Source organism: Cnephaeus nilssonii, assembly GCF_951640355.1.
Source record: "Cnephaeus nilssonii genome assembly, chromosome: 20".
Taxonomy (NCBI): Eukaryota; Metazoa; Chordata; class Mammalia; order Chiroptera; family Vespertilionidae; genus Cnephaeus; species Cnephaeus nilssonii.
In genome coordinates, this window is record NC_137091.1 from 3,681,351 (window position 1) to 3,700,933 (window position 19,583).

The 19,583-nt window shown below is 51.5% G+C and overlaps 1 protein-coding gene across 3 annotated transcripts in view; it reads right to left on the reverse strand.

Annotated features, from left to right (window-relative positions):
- The window catches only part of FTO (FTO alpha-ketoglutarate dependent dioxygenase), a gene marked incomplete at its 5' end in the record, with an annotated part of 299,032 nt that overhangs the window by 49,729 nt on the left and 229,720 nt on the right, over window positions 1-19,583 (reverse strand). The window contains one exon of one of the 3 annotated variants that reach the window (XM_079759890.1): window positions 6,619-13,205. The exons of the other annotated variants lie outside the window; for them this stretch is intronic. Coding sequence (XP_079616016.1) covers window positions 13,178-13,205 — 28 coding nt within the window. The 3' untranslated portion in view covers window positions 6,619-13,177. Of the gene's footprint in view, window positions 1-6,618; window positions 13,206-19,583 lie in introns of those variants that run through there. 3 annotated transcript variants of the gene reach the window in all.

Genomic DNA, 19,583 nt, shown 5'->3' on the forward strand with positions numbered 1-19,583 from the left:
GGAAACATCAATGATGAGAGAGAATCATGGATCGGCTGCCTCCTGCACGCCCCACACTGGGGATCAAGCTCGCAACCCGGGCCTGTGCCCTGACTGGGAATCGAAACGTGACCTCCTGGTTCATAGGCCACTAAGCCACGCCAGCCGAGCTCAGCCAAGCTCTTTCCCATTTTCAACTAAAAGAATTCTAACGGTGCAGCACGCCCACCGGGGACTGGTGCTTTCTGGGGACTCCGGGGAGGAATGGACAGGGAGTACCGAGCGACTGCCGGGCGAAGACCTGAGCCGGGGACCGCTGGCTTTGTGTTTGGCACCTGCCTGCCTGCTGCAGTCCAGATGCCCTGCGAGTGGGCGCCTCCGACCCCGGGCCACCGCGGGGCGATCACTGGGCACTGCTCTCAGAGTCGGGTCAGGAGCTCAGAGGGCCTGGGAGGCCTGGCCCCAACCAACCAGCAGCTGCACCGAGTTTCATCCCATATCATTTTTACTGAAAAGAAAACCATACAGATTTAATCAGCTCTTCATATGGAAATATTTAACTTGCTTTTTTTCCCCGTGGAGTTGTTTGATATTATTGTTTTAAGAGTCAGGATTAAGGGGGGGGGGAAATCAAGACGTGTGATAGTGGTGGGCACGGAATAGCATCCATTCCTGGCAAGAACACGAGTCTCCTTTCCAGGAGACGCGGATCTTAAATGCCCTGGCGTCTCCGTCAATTGCCTGGCTCGGTGCAGAACATATTACATGCCTGTGAGCGTGAAGCGGAGGACGGAGCGATCTATCGCGCACAGCCCTCGGCCTGGTCGGGGCGGGACGCTGTGATTGGCGAGAGTGCAATGCTCTCGGGAGAGCAAGCTCCCGTGGCTGACAAGTGTAGGGAGGGTTCCCTTTTGGCACCCAAACCTCTGAGGTTTCCATTTGCTCTTTCGCCTTCAAAGATGTTATCAGACAACCTCGCTCCAGGACGTTCAGTCTCTGAAACCCTCTGATGTGGACCTCGCTCACATACATACCGAGTGAAGGAGCCGCGGCCTCTCTCGGCGGCCGTAAAGGGTAAAACACCTCTTAAAAGAGACGTTCTTTGTTTCCCAGCCAAAGGGTGCAGGAGACGGAAGACGCTGCCTTTTAAAAATATCATTTTAAAACCCTGTGTTAAAGAAAATGAAGTAGCGACGCGATCTGCGGAGTGCTTTAAAAACGAGGACTGCTTTGGGGATCACGCGGGCATTAAGTGCAAAAGTGACGTAAGCCGTAGGCCAAGGCCCGGAACATTCCAGCGCAGAAATGGGCCGTCGGGAGCCCAGGGGCCAGGAGAATACAGGGCCCGGTCACCAGCCGCATTGGAGGACGTGCCCATTTGAGGACCGGAGGCCCGCCCGGCACCTGTGCCAGTGGGGGAGGGGGAGGTCAGCCTTGAAGCCTGGCCCAGCGCAGCGGGGACAGCGTGACCCGCCCCCGCCTCAGCCTCACATCCTCAGAAACTTGTAACCCTGGGATCCGGGCAGGGCAACGACGGCCGTGCGGCTATCCAGTCCACAGCCAGAACGACCCGCCTCCTGCCAGTTGGCTTTATGCTGGGGAACCTATTTGCTAAATGCCACGTTCACTGCCCGGCTGCCAGCCTGCACCAGTGCCCGAGGCGGGGCAAACTCTGAGCATCTGACAGGAGGGTTGGTTGGACCCAAGGCACAGAAAACTGTCCACGTATGGATAATGCTTCGTTTTTTAAGAGGAAAAAGACACCCCAAGGCTGTGCTGCAATCAGGGAACTGAAGCCGTCTCTCTCCGGATAGCCAGGTGCTCGTGGCACGATTTCCGCCGGAAACGGTCACGTGGTGTGTTTTCCTCCTGTCGGGGCTGGTGTTTCTGTCCCTTCCCATGGACACCGACAACATTTTTTTGTTGTTGTCTCTAGAGCAAATAAATCAGAAAGCGAATACTCCTGTTGATTTGTCGAAGCTTGGTTTTTGTTTGCTTGTTTTTTCTTTAGAAAAAAAAATAAAGAATCGCTTTAGTTAAAGGGAGAAAAACTGATCTTAGCGTGTGAACTCCAGCGCGGTTTCAGGATGCGGCCATGCCAACTGTTAGGGAAAAAAAAAAGGGAAATTCCACTGCAGCCTAAGTAATAAAATCTTCTTTTAAAGCACAAATACTGCGCAGGGAAGAAACATAAGCCCTGGCGCGGGTGGTGTGAAGTAAAACACGGACCGGAGCGCCGGGGACGCGTGGCCGTGGCTGGGCTTTGAGTGATCCGTCACCCAGGGCAGTGTTTGCGTGGCCCAGGACCTCCTCTCCTCTCTGACCCGAGGGCCTGAGGAGGTAAGCTTCCATCGCAGCTCTCTTCACTGGGATTCTCGTGACAAAGCCTGTATCGCTGCTCAGCTTTTCCGAGGCCGCGCCCCCGGAGAAGGGAGAAGGGCAGTTAGGAGATCTCCTGAGCACGGCAGCCTGTCTACAGCAAGCCCTGGGAGACACGGGCTGGGGGGCTGGGGAAGGGGGACGGAGAGGACACCTCGGCTGCGCATTTGCCAACACGCTGCCGTCTCTCCCCAAACCAGAGAGCTGGGCGTCTAACATCCGAGTCTCCTACCTGGATGGCTGGGTCTTATAATTGACAAATAATTGATTTCCCTTAAAATCGGGGTCAAAGCTGCCCGCGGTACCACCCCGGTGAGGAGCACACTGGGCCCACTGTTGGCGGCGGCGGGGAGGGTCCTGTCCGCCTCCCGGGCCCCCACCCGGTGACGCCGACAAAAGGCAGCAGTTGAATGCAGAGAAGGGCCCGGTGGGAAGAGCTGGGATCCTGTGACAGGCATTCACTGGCCGGATTGTTCTCACACAATTGCTCAGTATCTCCGGTGACGGCCGGCCTGGGGAGGGGGATCCGTGTGTCTGCCAGGTACCGCTCTGACGCCGAGAACCAAGAACCGGCGAGCTGGAGGCCGGAGGCCAGGCCAAACGCCTCTTCCCTACGTCAGGCTCTTCGGGAAAACGCTGCTCTCCGGTGCAGGGCGCAATCCTGGGCTGAGCGGGCACCGCCACGGGCAGGGCCCTGACCACGGGCATCCTGCGGTTTCTACCCCCACCCGCCCTGCCTCTTCCCTTTTCCTAAAATTCTGCCCCAGGGGAGGTAAAAGGTAGCCGCTGCCCCCACTGGCCCCAGCCACCCCCTCAACACTCGAATGAATTAAATGCAAAGATACAAAGACGTGTATTTCATTTCAGCTGCTGTTTCCCCAAGCCCTCCCACCACCGGCTATATGTAAACATTACACCCCCCCACATACACACACCACTGTGGATTTAACTGTATTCCTAATTGAAAATGAAAATTAATTTGCTGTTCATCAATTCCAGGTGGTAGATCGGCCTGAAATGGTAGCAGCGTGTGCTTTTTTTCCTCAGTGACCACACGCATGTGCCCATAAACACCCGTGAGCGCGCGTATCACCAGCGCCCATGGGCGGCCGACGACTCCCCCTCCTCCTCCTCCTCCTCCTCCTCCTCCTCCTCCTCCTCCTCCTCCTCCTCCTCTTTCTCCTCCTCCTCCTCCCCCTTCTCTCTCCTCCTCCTCCCCCTTCTCTCTCTCCTCCCCCTCCTCTTTCTCCTCCTCCTCCTCCTCCTCCTCCTCCTCCTCCCCCTTCTCTCTCCTCCTCCTCATACAAGCTCTTCCAGGGTCTCTCTTCCCTTTGCTGATTGGCACCATTCAATTATTTAATAAAAAGATTTACAAAAGTGACGAGACGCGTGCAAATAAACCGCTGACAGACTCGCCGAGTTAAGTGGTGATTAAGGCTGTGGGACTACAAATGTTGAACAATGCTGGCTTACATCGGGATGCACGCGGGCATCGCAAATCAGCCGGCATCTGGTTTCTTTATCGAAGTACCTTTCTTACGGTTGGGACCTTAATTTTTTACAGTTGACAGCAGTGTTATTTGAGCCAGTCAGTGGCATCTGGCTGCTGAGGGGGTGAGGGGGAGTGCAGATAGGAGGGGGGAGAAAGAGAGAAGAAAAAAAAAACAATCTCCATGCACTTTAATTAATTGTGGAGAAATTACATGGTCCTTCAACCGTGTAGTTTGTCATCAGCGAGCATTAGAGATTTATATTAGATGTTTCTCCACAGTGTCAGGAATAATTAAAAGGGGTAGGAAATGATGCCAACCAGCAATGCTTTACATCAGCGGTGAAAGTTTTCTATTTATTGCAGCCAAACAATTTTTAGAAGAAGATGTCAACTCCGAGGCTCGCCTGCGCGTGGAATACATATCAGGCGGGCGAGCGCCAGGGCTGCCGGGAGAAGGCGAGGGCTCGTGTTTAATCCATCAGGCCGGCCAGAAGCGGGGTGGTGTGCCAGAGTTATTAATGACGTGGCGTCCCCTCTTCTCATAAACACGTTCACCCCAAACAATAAGGAACATATGCTTCCTTCTTTTTCCCTGAAATGCGCCTCATCCAGTGGCTCCTTCTGATCCTAATAAGAACAGAAGTGCCAACTAGATGCAAGTCTCGCTCTTTTTTTTTTTGGCTCACTGAATTGGTGCCACACTTATGGCTCAGGCAGCATTGGTGGAATTGCTCAGTAAGAAATATCAGGATGGCCCTGCCCGTGTGGCTCAGTGGTTGAGTGCCTATAAAACACGGTGCGATTCCCAGTCAGGGCACATGCCTGGGTTGCGGGCTCGATCCTCAGAGTGGGGCGTGCAGGAGGCAGCCGATCAATGATTCTCTCTCATACTGATGTTTCTCTCTCTCCCTTTCCCTTCCTCTCTGAAATCAGTATTTTAAAAAAAGATATCAGGATGGCTTTTTTAAAAATATGTATTTTTTTTTTTATTGCTTTCAGAGAGGAAGGGAGAGGGAGAGAGATCATTGATCGGCTGCCTCCTGCACGCCCCCCACCAGGGACCCAGCCCGAAACCCAGGCATGTGCCCTTGACCAGAATCGAACCTGGGACCCTTCAGTCCACAGGCCGATGCTCTATCCACTGAGCCACACCGGCCAGGGCAGGAAGGCTTGTGACTCCCCCGAGGGAGCGCATGGTTGGTTACAGCATCCCTGCAGGCGTCTTCTGGGGAGGAGGCCACGCCCAGAGAACAGCCAATGGCCCGGTGATCTGGGAAACGCGGCTCCCACTTCCTATTCCTGCTGCAGGTGAGCACACCTGGGACGTGACTCCTTTCTCTCTCCGGAGGTCAGAGCCCCTGACATTTGGAAAGCAGAGGTCACAAGGAGCTCAGGGACGTCCCCGCCCCCGCGTCACCGGGACCAGTCATCGGGGCCTGGGTCCTCTGGTTGTCCTCCCAGCGGAGCAGGTGGCCTGCCGGGTCCTCTGCGCACCGGGCAGCACATTGCCGGGGACAGCTGGACGCCCTCCACCTTTGCCGAGTGTCTCGCTGGGGAAGCGGGGCGCGCAATGATCCCCGAGTAGGTGATGCCTGTCACTTCGTATTTATTAGCCGCCTGCCCCGGATATTTTCATAATTTCCACTTAGCTGGCGTGGCCTCCGAGGAGGAGGCATCCTGGGAATCGCAGCCTCGGCACAGCCCTGCCTCTGCCCCGCGTGGGCTCCTTGGAGAGCAGGGATCCTCTCCCAGGGTCCCTGGGTCTACGGGACGGGGGACTCCTCCTCCCTTAGGCCTCCGTGCGCTGTGGAAACGGCCATGGAGTCCGCCAGGCAGGGCTCCCGGGACTGCCAGGCGGGTCCAGGAGGGAGAATCTGCTTCCAGTTTCCCGTGCTGCTTCTACAGTCAAGTAGCAATTCCCTTAATTATGCAAACGCTCCCATAACAATATTCCCAAATTAAGTTTACGGGTGCTTTGACATGTCCAAAGCACTTCTGTAACTATTACTTCATTTTCCCAGTCCTTGTACACCTCAACATCGAGGAGGGGAACCGAGGCCGTGCTCCCCCATCTGAAATGAAGCACACGTCTCAGGCCACTGCCCCGTGGCGGGTGGCGCGGAAAAGTCGGTGTTGGCCTTTCTAACGTGCTTTCTGTACTTCAGATAAAATGGACATTTCTTCCTGTGGCCCCGCCTTCCTTTCTGCTATTCCTGGGTGCTGCCGCTCCCCCTGAACGTTGCCCCCTCCCCCCCCCCCCGCCCCGTCTTCCTGTTCACCGAAGACGGCAAGCCAGTCCCCACCTCTGGGACTTGGCACTCCGGCCCTCTGCCTGGGTCACTCACTCACTCCACCTCTTGGCGTGGCGGCCTCCTTGTCCTTCAGATCTCAGCTCCAATGTCATGGCCCAGAGAAGCGACCTCTGACCTCTCTACCCAGTATTACCCACCCCGCTACCCCCATTTCCTAGTTTGCTACCGGAAATGATCCTATTTATTATGTATTTATTTGGCAGGGGTCTCTCCCATTGGAATGTAAGCTCCAAGAGAACTTGGGAATATTAAAAGTTCAGGATAGCTTTTTTAATGTGCTTAGATGCATCTACAACTGGTTTCAAATAATCCGTGAGTGACATTGTTCTTTAAACCAGTAGGAAGTCTTTAATCTGGTGAGGATAACTGGGATTTTTACCATATAAGTGATTTTTTTCGTCATCCCATTTGGATTTCAAAGCTACCAATGGAACCCCTCTTTATGATCCTATTGGAATTAACCAAATTCAAAGGCATATGGACTTAAAACCAGGATCACTGGAAATAAAAGAATATTAATAAAAGGTCAAACCACCCTTCCTGTGTGCCTAAAAGGATTATTTTAAAGTCAGTTTTTTTCACTGTTAGTGTTAAAGCAGTTCACTCAGCCCGTCACTCCGCCTGAACTCTGATTTGAACCGAAGTTTTCAGAGGTTCCGACGGACCCCTGCTAAATGCACTGCAGACTGGAGCAGCCACGTGCTGCTGTGGCCAAGGCTGGACTCATCGGCTCAGCCACACGGCCACCTCCAACAAAGGTGCCGATGGCAGTCCGGCCACCGAGGACTGGCCAGGGCCAGAAGGAGAAAGTTGAAATTAGAACAGGCGGATTTGAACCAATATAGGAAACAAATTCCTACAGAAGTGAGAGTCCCGTAAGTGACTAGAGAAATGTTAACAATCTCTGGAGAGAGTAGGAGTAGGATAAATCCACTGATGCCTGCACTTCTTCAGGTTCGTCTGTGTAGCTCCTGATGGCATCTAATAGACTAAGTGCTAGATATATGCAGCGGAGTGAGTCTCATCGACACACTACCTTGAGGGCAGGGCCATGTCTCTCTAGGTTCCCACTGTCGGCTCAGTACTCAGTGCAGTGAGAGCTGCTCCCAAAACGATCATGCCCCTAATTTCACTGGTGCATCTCACACAGCCAAAAGGACTCACAGGTAGCAGTCTCCATTAGGGTCCTCTGTATTACTACATGTCTATACCTCTTGGTAAATTTTTGAATAAAATTTTTGATATATTTTTATTGATTTCGGAGAGGAAGGGAGAGGGAGAGAGAAACATCAATAATGAGAATCATTGATTGGCTGTCTCCTCCACACCCCCTAATGGGGATTAAGCCCGCAACCCGGGCATGTTCCCTGACCGGAATCGAACCATGACCTCCTGGTTCATAGATTGACGCTCACCCACTGAGCCCTATGGGCTGGGCTCTTGGTAATTTTATAAGACAGAGACAAAGCAGTATTACTAGCTCCATCTTTGAAAGACAAACTGAGGCAATGAGCTTGTGAAAACCCAAATACACACAGAAATGTCCTGGCTGAGCTAGAACTCAATCCATGGATTCCTGCTTCTGACCCTATGGGTGGATTTCTGTTTGTGTGGGAAACCAGGAGAAGGAGCCAGAACTCACAGGAAACTCCAGTGTGTTCAGAAATGAACTCACTTCCGGACGAGCTTGGAGTTCTGAGCAAAAAGAGGCCGAGCGATTTCGTTTCTGACCCTCTGATCTATGGTTATGACCCAGGGAGTCCTCTTTGCCCTCAATTCCAAGGCCAAGAAATGGGGTCCGGTCTTTGGGTCGTTCCCCCTTAGTCCAGCCCAAATGAAGGCCCTCTTATGCATGCAGAGATGGTAACAGAGATAGGCCCCGTGGACGCTGGGAACTCGGTCTGGAAAAAATGTTTTAAAATATTCAAGAGCCAAATATTAGATTAGGACTGATCCGGTAAATTCAGAATACTGAGGGGCAACGCGAACCCTCATCGAGGACAGACAGCTGAAAACATGAGCTGTTCTCTGTTTTGTTTTTGGTGCTTTGCCTCAATCCACCAACCTATCTGAAGGTGGAATCTATCAGGTATTTAAGCATAGACCTGAGATATTTCCTCCGCTCCTCGGGGGAAGGAGGCGAGGAGAAATTGGTTCCATATGAGATGGTGGGATCTCCGTTATGTTTGTAAATTAAAGCTCTGCAGCCCCTGATGTGTTTGCTCATGACCCATCTCCATCACCGCCACCACCGCCAACAATAACAACATCCCATCCTCAACAACAAAGACATCAGAAAGGAACGCAACAAACTCCCAACACCCAAGGATCTATGTATAATTGAGGTTTGATTTTTAAAAAATGTATTTTTTTATTGATTTCAGAGAGGAAGGGAGAGGGAGAAAGAGATAAAAAAACATCAATGACGAGAGAGAATCATTGATCGGCTGCCTCCTACATGCCCCATCCTGAGGATAGAGCCTGCAACCTGGGCATGTGCCCTGACAGGGAATCTCCTATGATCTCCTGTTTCACAGGTCGATGCTCAACCACTGAGCCATGCCAGTTGGGCGAGGTTTGATTTAAGGAAGAAAAAAGTGAGGGCAAGATCCAAAAGCCTCTGAAAATTCCAGTTAGTGAATTTCAGAACACAAACCTAAAAAAAAGAAAAGAAATTCCCAAGGTTTCCCGTAAGTGGCAGGAAGCTGCTTTGTCAAAGACCCCAGAGAGGCCTTGCAACACACAAGGATAATCACCCACGATTGAGTGTTCTCCAGTGGCCTCGGCCTGACAAACCACATGGCTCCCGGGGAGCCCTAAAAGCCCGCATGTCGATGGGCTCCCCTAACATGGGGATTTAGGGTTATGGTTTAGACCTCTTCACCCTTCTCCACTCAAAGTACCTTAAAGACCCTATTCTCCCAGGGCTGTTCTAGAGGCATCTGGCAAAGAGACTTCTGAAAAGTCCCATTCAGATATAGTTACAGGACGTCTAGTGAAGACTCTGCAGTCATCTGAGACCCCCCTCGTGTTGCCAGGAGCCAGACTTGGGAGCCAGAAACTCGGGGACCCCACGGAAATGAAGGAGAGGCCTTCGAGGGGTCTCACCCCACTGCTGGATGTGAGCGGCTCTGTGGTCCTGGAAACCTCACCTGACGTTTCCATGGTGACGCCTTGTTGTGGATACCTATCAAGTACCGCTCTGGCTCCTTATCTTGCAAGTTTGTATTAAGGAACACATTCAAATCAAAGCGGAGGATTTGACTAAAGAGAATATCTGTTTTACAGCAAAAATAACAACATTGACAAATCTGATCCTGCTGAACATTAGTCATTTTGGGACCAGAATTCTTTCAAACCACAAGGAGAAAAATACTTGGAATCGACTGCATTTTCTGAACTGGATGGTTACAGGAACCCCAGAAAATGAGATCCAAAGGGAGCATGCCAGATTCTATGTATGGACCATTATTTTGGAAGGGATTTGCGCTCCCAATTACGTTTTGCTCGTGACTCAATGTGCTTCGTTCCCTTAAACACACAGGGCCCAGGGGGGCTGGTAACCTCATATACTTCGCTATGGACACCAGCTTATTAAAAATGCATTCAAGCCCGGCCGGTGTGGCTCAGTGTTTGAGTGTTGACCCATGAACCAGGAGGTGACAGTTTGATTCCCAGTCAGGGCACAATCCCAGGGTTGCAGGCTCCATCCCCAGGAGGGGGCGTGCAGGAGTCGGCTGACAGATGTTTCTCTCCATCCCTCTCCTTTCTCCCTCAAATCAATAAAAACATCTATATATTTTTAAGAGGTACAGGGTATTCCGCTCCATTTCTCCTCCCTCTTCAAACATGAGGGTGTTGCCCCAGAGACTTCCCAGATTTGCAGTCTCAGCTTCATAAAGTGGCCGAAGATGACACAGACTTGGTCATCTCACTGGGGAGAAACCCTAGTTCCTCAGACATAAGTATCTCTTTAACCAGGTAAAACAAAGACAGTCTGGGACGAACTGGCTCTTGGCAATGTGCCAGTTTCTGAGCGCCAAGGTGATCTGGAAACCTTTTAACCTAAATAGGAGCAAGGAAGGAATCTGGCCGTCAGCTGGCGAGGGCGTGGAGGAGCGAGCCCTTCACGGCCAGCCCTGCACGCAGACAGCCAAGAGGATGAGTAACACACCACAAGATGTCAAAGTCACTAAAAAAATGTGGGCATCTTTCTCTAACTGGCTTTGTACTTGACGTATGCATACAGCTGAGGTCACTGAGTGGGCGCCGAGGTGAATCCTCGGTGGAAGTGGTTCACAGTTGTCACCCCCGGGACAAGAGCAAGGCTGCGCCTCCCTGCCCTGTAGGTCTTACCCACAGCTACCTGCACGGGTTGTCATCTCAAACTCCCTGCATCCCAAAGAGCACCGGAGCACACAACCCCCTCCCCCAAATGTCCCTTTGCTTCCAAGTTTGAAATCAGAGCATCACCCTTGCCTCCCTCCTTCCTCTTCTTCATCCCCAGCAGTGATGGGCTGTGAGGTTCTCTCAGACGAGAAGGCCTCTGAAACGCACACCTCCCTCCTGTCCTCACTGCTCTGCCTGGCGCAGGGCCACGCCGGCTCATTCCAGAACACGGCTTTCCTCCAAATTCCCTCCTTCAAGCAAAGCAACCCAAATCCAGTGCACACCCTGCCACCAGGCTACCCTCCCCGAAAATATCCCAGCATCCTGTCGCCTGGGGCCTTGGAGGCCTTCCAAAGCTTCCCAGAGCCCAGCCACCTTTGAGTGCCTCACACATAATTGGTCTAAGCTTCTCGAACTTTCTGTCTCAGCCAGATAGCCTAACCCACTGGTCCTGGTCTATTCCATCTTATTCCCATCCGCACAGTGAACTCTAACAACGGCATGACCTCTTCCTATCCGTCTACTTTTTTTAAAAAATATTTTTATTGATTTTAGAGAGAGAGAAAGGGAGAGAGGGAGAGATGGAAACATTGATGACAGAGAAATATCAACATCGAATGGCTGCCTCCTGCATGGCCCCGGGCATGTGCTTGGACTGGGAATCAAACGTGTGACCTCCTGGTGCATGGGTTGATGCTCAACCACTGAGACCACTGGCCAGGCCCATGTGTCTACTTCTTACCCAACTCCAGATTCGTTTCCATAAAATCTTACCTATGCGGCTTGGAAGGAACTCACTGTGTGAACTTGAAACTCACTCCTGAAGTGACAACCTGGGTCTTTGGGGACCACTGGCCTTTTTAGAAGTCCACAAGTTTTATGAAAACTTTTAGATTGTACGCCTTCATCTCAATGATAATCTAAAAGAATAATTGTATCGGTTACATAAGTCAGATTCCTCTTTTGCACTGAAACTCAACGTCAAAAAGCATTTTTATAGAAAATGACTTCCATCTACACTAATAAAAGAGAAAGATGCAAATTGACCGTACCTTCACGACACCCACCAGCCAATCCGGAGTGAGTATGCAAATTAACCCAAGAAAGATAGCAGGTTGATTTGCATACACAGCCACAGAGCAGCCAGGGGCGGGACGCAGGCGTTGCGCAGAAAGGCGGCTCCAGGCCATAGCAAAGGCTGTGCCAGCAGCCAGGGGTAGGAAAGCCCATTCTTGCACGAATCTTCATGCATCGGGCCTCTAGTTTATTAATATTTCGGGGAGTCACAACTGGTATCTATGAGACTCTACTACTGAGGGTCTAAGAACATTTTTCTTCTGAAAGAAATCTTTAAATGTATCTGAGGTCATGTATTGTCATGGGACATGTCTTTCCTCGCATTGTCTTGACTGTTATTTAAATTCTTTATTACTGTTTTACTTTTCTTGTTTTAATGTCTTATCTTCCCAAAACAGATGGTACGCTCTCTGGGGGCAGGGGCTACGTCTTAGACTTCTTGGGATTGCTGATGCACCAAACATAATCTTGCAAAGAGCAAGTGCTTGGTCAGAATCGGTTGCTCAGAGCTTTTTGTTTTGTTTTGTTTTGTTTTTTAAATATATTTTTGTTGATTTCAGAGAGGAAGGGAGGGAGGGAGGGAGAGAGAGACATCAATTATGAGAGCGAATCGTGGATCGGCTGCCTCCTGCACGATCAGGGATCAAGCCCGCAACCAGGCATGCGCCCTGACCGGGGAATCGAACCCTGACCTTCTGGTTCATAGGTCGAACAAAGCTCAACCACTGAGCCACCGCAGCTGGGCAGTTGCTCTGGTTTTGACTATAAAGGCCTGATCGGGTTCACACTGGATGTGGGGGAGGGGGCCACAATGGGGACAGAATTTCATTAGCTATCCACCGGAAACGATGGAGAGGCAGCACGCATATCCTCCCACTCAGAAGCCTTCCCCGCACACCCACAAAGGTCTCTATTCTGCCGTTCTTCCACCAACACAACACAAGTCACTGTCTATTACGACTAAGCAGTGCAATGGCAGCATTTCTTTCTCATAACTGGTAGGCAGAACAAGAATAAAAACACCACCACCACGAATCTGACATAGCCTCAGCATTTCTGGTAACCCTTCATCTACGTTAATGTCATGCTGTGTAGAGAGAATTCTAGAACCTCCATTCATCTTCCAATGAACGGGACGGGACAGCCCTGTGTGTCAGCCTCGGCTTCATCAGCAGCGAGATGAACACAGAGGGAGCCTTGGGGGAAGGAGGTTAGGGGGTGGGCCGAAGGAGCAGGGAACCTGGAAGAGACTTTCCACTTGAGAAAGGCAGGAGGACTGGAAAATGAAGTGGCCGCTCTGGAGGGCCTGAACCCTGTCCTCACACAAGTAGGCGGAGGTGATACATATGACTGACAGGGTTACGTTCTTGCCTTAAGGACAATGGACAGCCTGGGCTGCACCGGGTAAGTCCTGGACGAGTTCACGGGGTCACCAACGCCTCGCCCACTGCTGTTACCTAGACACAGGGACAGGTCACCCCAGGAGGGCTGGGCCCGGGGCTGCTGGTGGGTCTCGAGTTTATCCTGCGGTTCTGGGACCGTCATTCAGTCATTCATTCTCCACCCGGGAAAGGGACCTGGGGAGCGAAAGATCAAGGTCAGATCCAGTACCAGGAACACGCCACTCCATCAAGTGGGGACAGACCCTGGCGGTGTGTGGCACACGAGTCATGACCAGTGACGTCTGAAAACAGACCATGTATGTTTCTCTTTCTCCAGCCGCCATCTGCAAGTGACACCATCCTCGCCCTGGAGATCCTCACTGGGCTGGGCACACCCTGTCCCCAGATCTGTTGATTGCCTGAGGGGGTTCACAGAGCCCACTCCACCCAATGTATTCTAGGAACAGGCGGGAGGGGAGGGTGGGCGGGGGGAGGTGTGAGAAACAGAACCTAATTAGATGGATGCCTGGGTCCCACGCTGCCAGCAGTGATGCTACTCAACGGGTGTGCCCAGCCGAGGGGCTCTGAGGCTGCCCGGCCCGAGCCCCGCCCGCCCGAGGTGGCAGATGACAGATTAGACAAATCTGGTCGCTCTATCAAAACATCCATCTCCAGCCTTGATTAGGAAGCCGACTGATTAATGCTGAACTCACAAGGGTGCGGCCCACAGATAAGCTCCTTCATCTGACGAGGAGTACCAGTTGCTTTGCTTGGGCCCCAAATACAAAACGCAAACTCCCCAAGTTGCTAGTAAACCCAACAGTACCAGGGCGGCACGCTGCGAGGGGAGTGAGGCTCCTGCACCTTTTGTTCGTGTGTTTTGTGGTTGTGCTTGTTAATCCGCACCAGAGGGTATTTTCCCATTGATGTTCAGGGAGAGTGGAAGAGAGAGGGAAAGCAGAGAGACACACTGACTGGCTGCCTCCGGCAGGCGCCCCTACCAGGTATATGTGCCCTTGACCGGAATCGAACCTGGGACCCCAGGCCGATGCTCTATCCACTGAGCCAAACCGACTAGGGCTATATGCACCTTTTCATTTAATAAAGAGACTGTTGGGGAAGAACCCAGCCTGGATCCAAAAAAAGAGGCATTTGAGGAGAGAAATATCCTGAGAACAATATACTGCAAACAAGAGACCTCGGGGCACCTGCTGCCTTTCCAGGAGGGGCGCGTTGCCCCCCACTTTGGCGACAGCCCACACACTCGGGCCAGAGGCAGAAGGGAGCACGCAGGCCGGCTTCAATGCTGCCCCCAGCCCCCTCCTCTCCTCTCTCTGGGATGAAGTTGTGCCTGCACAGGAATAGCCATCGGACCTAACCTCTTGGGCTTTTGAGAATGTGGGTTGTTTGCTGCTGTTGTTATTGTGAGGGATGGAAGGGAGGAGGAGGGGGAAGACGGAATGGAGGAGCAGTTTGCTGTTTTGTTGTCTTAAGAAACGGCATACAAATGAGCCTTAAAAAAACATTTTCCTTTCTTGTCCTTGGAGCTTTGTCTGAAGCGAAGACATACCTTCAAGGTTTCCTTTAAGTCACTTAGTGACTAAATGACCCAGGAAAATGAAAATGGAATATAACTCATCCCCTAATCAAGCTGGCCCATCAGCCCGAACCTGAACAGTCTGCCTGTCTGTCCATTCACAGCGCTGCCAACCCCCCAAATTCAGCTGTGGTGGTTTGGGGGAATTGGAGGGGACACAGTAAGAGGATGCTGAGTCCCCGAAACCCCGTGTCATTTTAGACGGTACCATTATGTTACGCCAACCTTATGATTTCACCCAAAGCCTCAGGGCCTACGATCCTGCTTTTCTTCAGCCAGAGTTAACCTTTGGGTGACTTCTCTCCCTCTGTCTGTCTGTCTGTCTGTCTGTCTGTCATAACTACCTTCTCTGCTAATCAATTGTGCACTGCAGATGGGGTCAGGGAAACCGACTTCCTCCTTTGATAGCTTCCAATGTTTCTACTCCTGGGGATAAAAGTGCTTTCAATGGAGTTATATTCGAGGGAAATCAATAGATGATTACTGCGAAGATTCCTATCGATTGTCCTGTTGCATTGCAAAAAGGCGCAAGAAAAATGGCCGGGCCCACGTCCTCCCAGGCCTCCGCCACACGCTGCGCGGTGAGTGTCTGGCGAGAGGAAAATGCGGGACTTTATGGAGTGACCCAGAGATTTCATCATCCGATCCACCGGCTGCGCTCTCTACCCTGGAAGACGCTGCGTTGCTGCTCGCCTGGCTTCCTGTCCATGACCCTGGCGGCCCCAGGGCGGGCTCACAGGGCGGAGGACTGTCTGCTTCAGACTCCGCAGCTGTGCCACCCGTCCTCCTCTTCTCCCTCCCGTACGGAAGCCTGACTTTGTGGGGAGCGAGCGGCCACGTGCCCAGCTGAAAAACGTTTCTCAGTTTCCCTTATCTTATTGACTTATTCATTTTTTATCCTCACCCGAGGATATTTTTGTCCATTGATTTTTAGAGAGAGTAGACGGGAGGGACGAGGGGGAGAGACAGAGAGAGCGAAACATCGACGTGAGAGAGACACATGGATTGGTTGCCTCACGCACACACCCGAACTGGGGGCCGGGTCTTGAACCTGCAACCCAGGTACATGCCCCTCGGTCTGCAGGCCAATGCTCTCAACACTGAGCCAAAGGGCCGGGGCTCGGTTTCCTTTCCGGAGAAGCGCGATTACGTTTTGGAGGATGGAATCCAGGTGGAGATTGTTGGGCGGGCCTTCTGGGAGTTTCTTAGAAGAAGGGGGTGTGTGTGTGTGACTCCACTGCCAAGTGCATGTGCCTTCCTACCCTTTCTTCCTTCTCCCGACCCCTGACGTGGCTGAGGTATCGGGGCTGCGGCGAGCTTGACGGCAAGACAGAAGCCAAGGCCCATGTGAGGCAGAGCAGAAAGAACAAAGCCGCGATGCCCTTATTCTTCACGGGTTTCTTTCCCAGGAAGGAAATATAAATCCTTGTGTGGTTTAAGTGACTGTCCTGCTGGTCCATGATATTTGCAGCCAAACAGGAGACATTTCTCCTACAAAATACATGCCTGATGGGGAGTCCTCAATGTCACATTGACTGAAAAATGAGTGACCTTGATCTCTAGGACTAACGTCACAGGCAGTGGCCGCTGGGGGATCCCGGTTACTTTTCAGCTGCCCAGCCTCCGTTTCCCCGGCTGCTAGTAACAGGGCTTCGATTTTCTTTAGGGGAAATCCGCCCACCCCGGGAGGATGAAGGCTTAGTGGGACTGTCCTCAGGTGCTCTGGCCCCGCTGGCCGGGAAGCGGGCAGGAGGTGCAGGCTGGGCCCCGTCAGGCCTTGATGCCTGAGTGGAGTGGAGCTCCTTCCTTCAGACAGCAGCCCCGGGGAGTGCGCGCTTTGCTGCAGCCTGGGTCCCGGGAGCCGCGCGTGGTCGTCTCTGTCCGGGGGGAGTCCCCTTGCATAGGTTCTGTGAACCGCCCCATAGCCTTCCTCCCCCCCCCCCGCCCCGCCCCCGAAAAGAAAAGGAAAGAGAAAGGAATAAAGAAACTTTGTTGCCGTGTCCCCGCCCCGCCTTTAAGTTAGCCAACATTTGTTTCTGTTGCCTGCAACCAAAGAAACCGCCATGGGAAGGGAGCTAGGACACATCCGCCTTCCGGTTTAGAAGCAGGTCTGGGGAGAGTCCTCACCAGCCTCTGCCCGGGGCGGGTAGCGCCCAGCTGCAGGCTGAGTCCCACCAGGGGCTCTGCGGTCAGTCACTCAGGGCAACCACTCCGACGTCCTGCTTCCGAAAGGGCTGTGCTCAAGTCTCAAGAGGGCTGTCGCATGGGCGTCTCATCAAAACTGTCCCATGAGATAATAAAACGAGTTCCGGTTTCTCTTGGAACCTGGGTTCTCACTGACCACGACCATCACAACCCCACGGCTTCAGGACCATTTAGAAAGTTCTGGAATAAGAGCTATTTTACTACTAAAATTGTAGAGAAAGCACTTCCAATGCCTCTACTTTACAGACACAATACTCATGCCTACAAACTTCCTCCTGCTGGCTCCTTCCACATTTACGTTTTTCACTGAATGGAGACAGAGTTGCAGATGATGGAGTCTGTTGACTACTGAGCTTCAATGGACTAATGCGTTTCCTTTAACAACTGCAGCTTAACTAGAAGGTGATATTAAATTAGGTGGAAAATGAAATTTGAGTGATAATAATACTAAGAGCAGCTAACCTTTACTGAGTGCTTCCCATGTGACAGACACTAATCCAAACACTATATATACATAGAGTGATATATCCTCACTAGAGGCCCAGTGCACAAAATTCGTGCACTGGGGGGTGGGGGGGGAGGGAAGAGGGGTCCATAGCCCGGCCTGCACCCTCTCACAGTCTGGGAGCCCTTGGGGGATGCCCAACTGACAGCTTAGGATGGGAGCGGGCCTAAGCTGGCACTCAGACATCCTCAGCACTGCCGCGGAGGCGGGAGAGGCTCCCGCCACTGCCTCGGCACCTGCCAGCCATGAGCCCGGCTTCTGGCTGAGTGGCACTACCCTTGTGGGAGCACAATGACCACCAGGGGGCAGCTCCTGCATTGAGTGTCTGCCCCCTGGTTGTCAGTGTGTGTCATAGCGACTGGTCATTCTGCTGTCAGTCGATTTGCATATTAGCCTTTTATTATATAGGATGATGATCCACAGGTGAGCACCAGTCTCCCCTTACTCAGACAGGAAATAACGAGGTTCAGACTCAGCAGGGAGGTTAACCTGCCCGGGGTTGTTTAGTGTGTAAATCAGTGGTTCTCAACCTTTTTAATGCCATGACCCTTTAATACAGTTCCTCATGTTGTGGTGACCCCCAACCATAAAATTATTTTCGTTGCTACTTCATAACTGTAATTTTGCTACTGTTATGAATTGTAATGTAAATATCTGTGATTTCTGATGGTCTTAGGCGACCCTGCTAGCGGTTCTCAACCTGTAGGTCGAGAGAACCTGCTGTAGAGCCTAAGACCATCGGAAAACACAGATATTTACATTACGATTCATAACAGTAGCAAAATTACAGTTATGAAGTAGCAACGAAAATAATTTTATGGTTGGGGTCACCACAACATGAGGAACTGTATTAAAGGGTCGCAGCATTAAAAAAAAGGTTGAGAAGCACTGGTGTAAATGCTACTGTGATTAAACTGTGTATCCCCCGACATTGCTGGCGGCAACATAAACCACTCTGACTGGTCCAGGGACCTTTTTTGGTAAAGTAAGACAAGCCACACAAACATTTGCACCTCGTACCTAATAATTATGCTTCTAATAATAGTCTTCAGAGAAACCAACAAAACAAAACAACACCTAAAGAGATTTTTTTAAATTGCAGCATTTTCATAATAGTGAAACTAAGGGGACCCAACTTTTCAATAATGGGGAATAACTCAATAAAACACAGTATATAAATGTAATGTATTATTAGCATAATTATTCACTTATCAAGCAACATGGGAAACACGGGTATTAAATAAAAAAGCAGTCAACAATTATAGCTAAAATACAGTATATAAACGTAATGGATTATTATTGCTGATAAAATGCATTAATTATTACATGATGAAGCAACATGGGAAACACTTGGGTATTAATTTTTTTAAAAAAGCAGAATACAAACTTATATGGAGTCAACAATGGCACCTAAACTAAACAATGCGTTCCTACGGCTGAGGGTTGAGAACTGGCTTTCTCAAAATGCAAATGGTTGCGTTAGGCCAGTGGTCGGCAAACCGCGGCTCACAAGCCACATGCGGCTCTGTGGCCCCTTGAGTGTTCTAACGCCACTTCTTCAAAATAGACTCACCCGGGCCGAAAACCGACTTCTGCGCATGGGCCACGAAGTTTCAATCGCACTGTACGTGCGCGCCCACACGTGGTATTTTGTGGAAGAGCCACACTCAAGGGGCCTAAGGGCCGCAGTTTGCCGACCACTGCGTTAGGCGAGTGGGGCTGTGGTGAAAATCTCACTCCCCGTTTTTTCCTCTTCCATTTTCTAAATTTCAAAAGAGAGCAGAAAAATGCTCTCACGCGAGGAAGAGAGCCAGCACAGTTTGCTCGGCCCCAGCATGTGGTTTCCCCCCCCCCCCCGCGCCCCCCTCCCCGCTGCAGATGAACTGGGATGGACGAGGGAGGGAAGCCCAGCACCCAGGGCTCTTTACCCAGTCAAGGTAAATGAAGTTCGGCTGCTCAGGAGGGTAAATAAGATTAGTGATGGCTCCAGGTCACCCACTCCTGGAGGTCAGCGAGTGTGAGATTATTATCCTTGGTAGGAGAGCGGCAAAATAGCGTTAAGGAATAAATTAATGAAAAAGGTAGAAGATTGTTTGAACGAAAGCCCTAATCAGTTTAGAGGTTTCACTCAATGGCTGCGCGGGCCATCAGTCAAGTTCACGAAACAAACACGCTTGTTTTCTAAGTAATTCCCGGGGATCTCCCGCTCTGGCTTCAAAGGCAGCCCATCTGAGCAAAGGCGTGAGCCAGGCGACCCCGGTCTGCT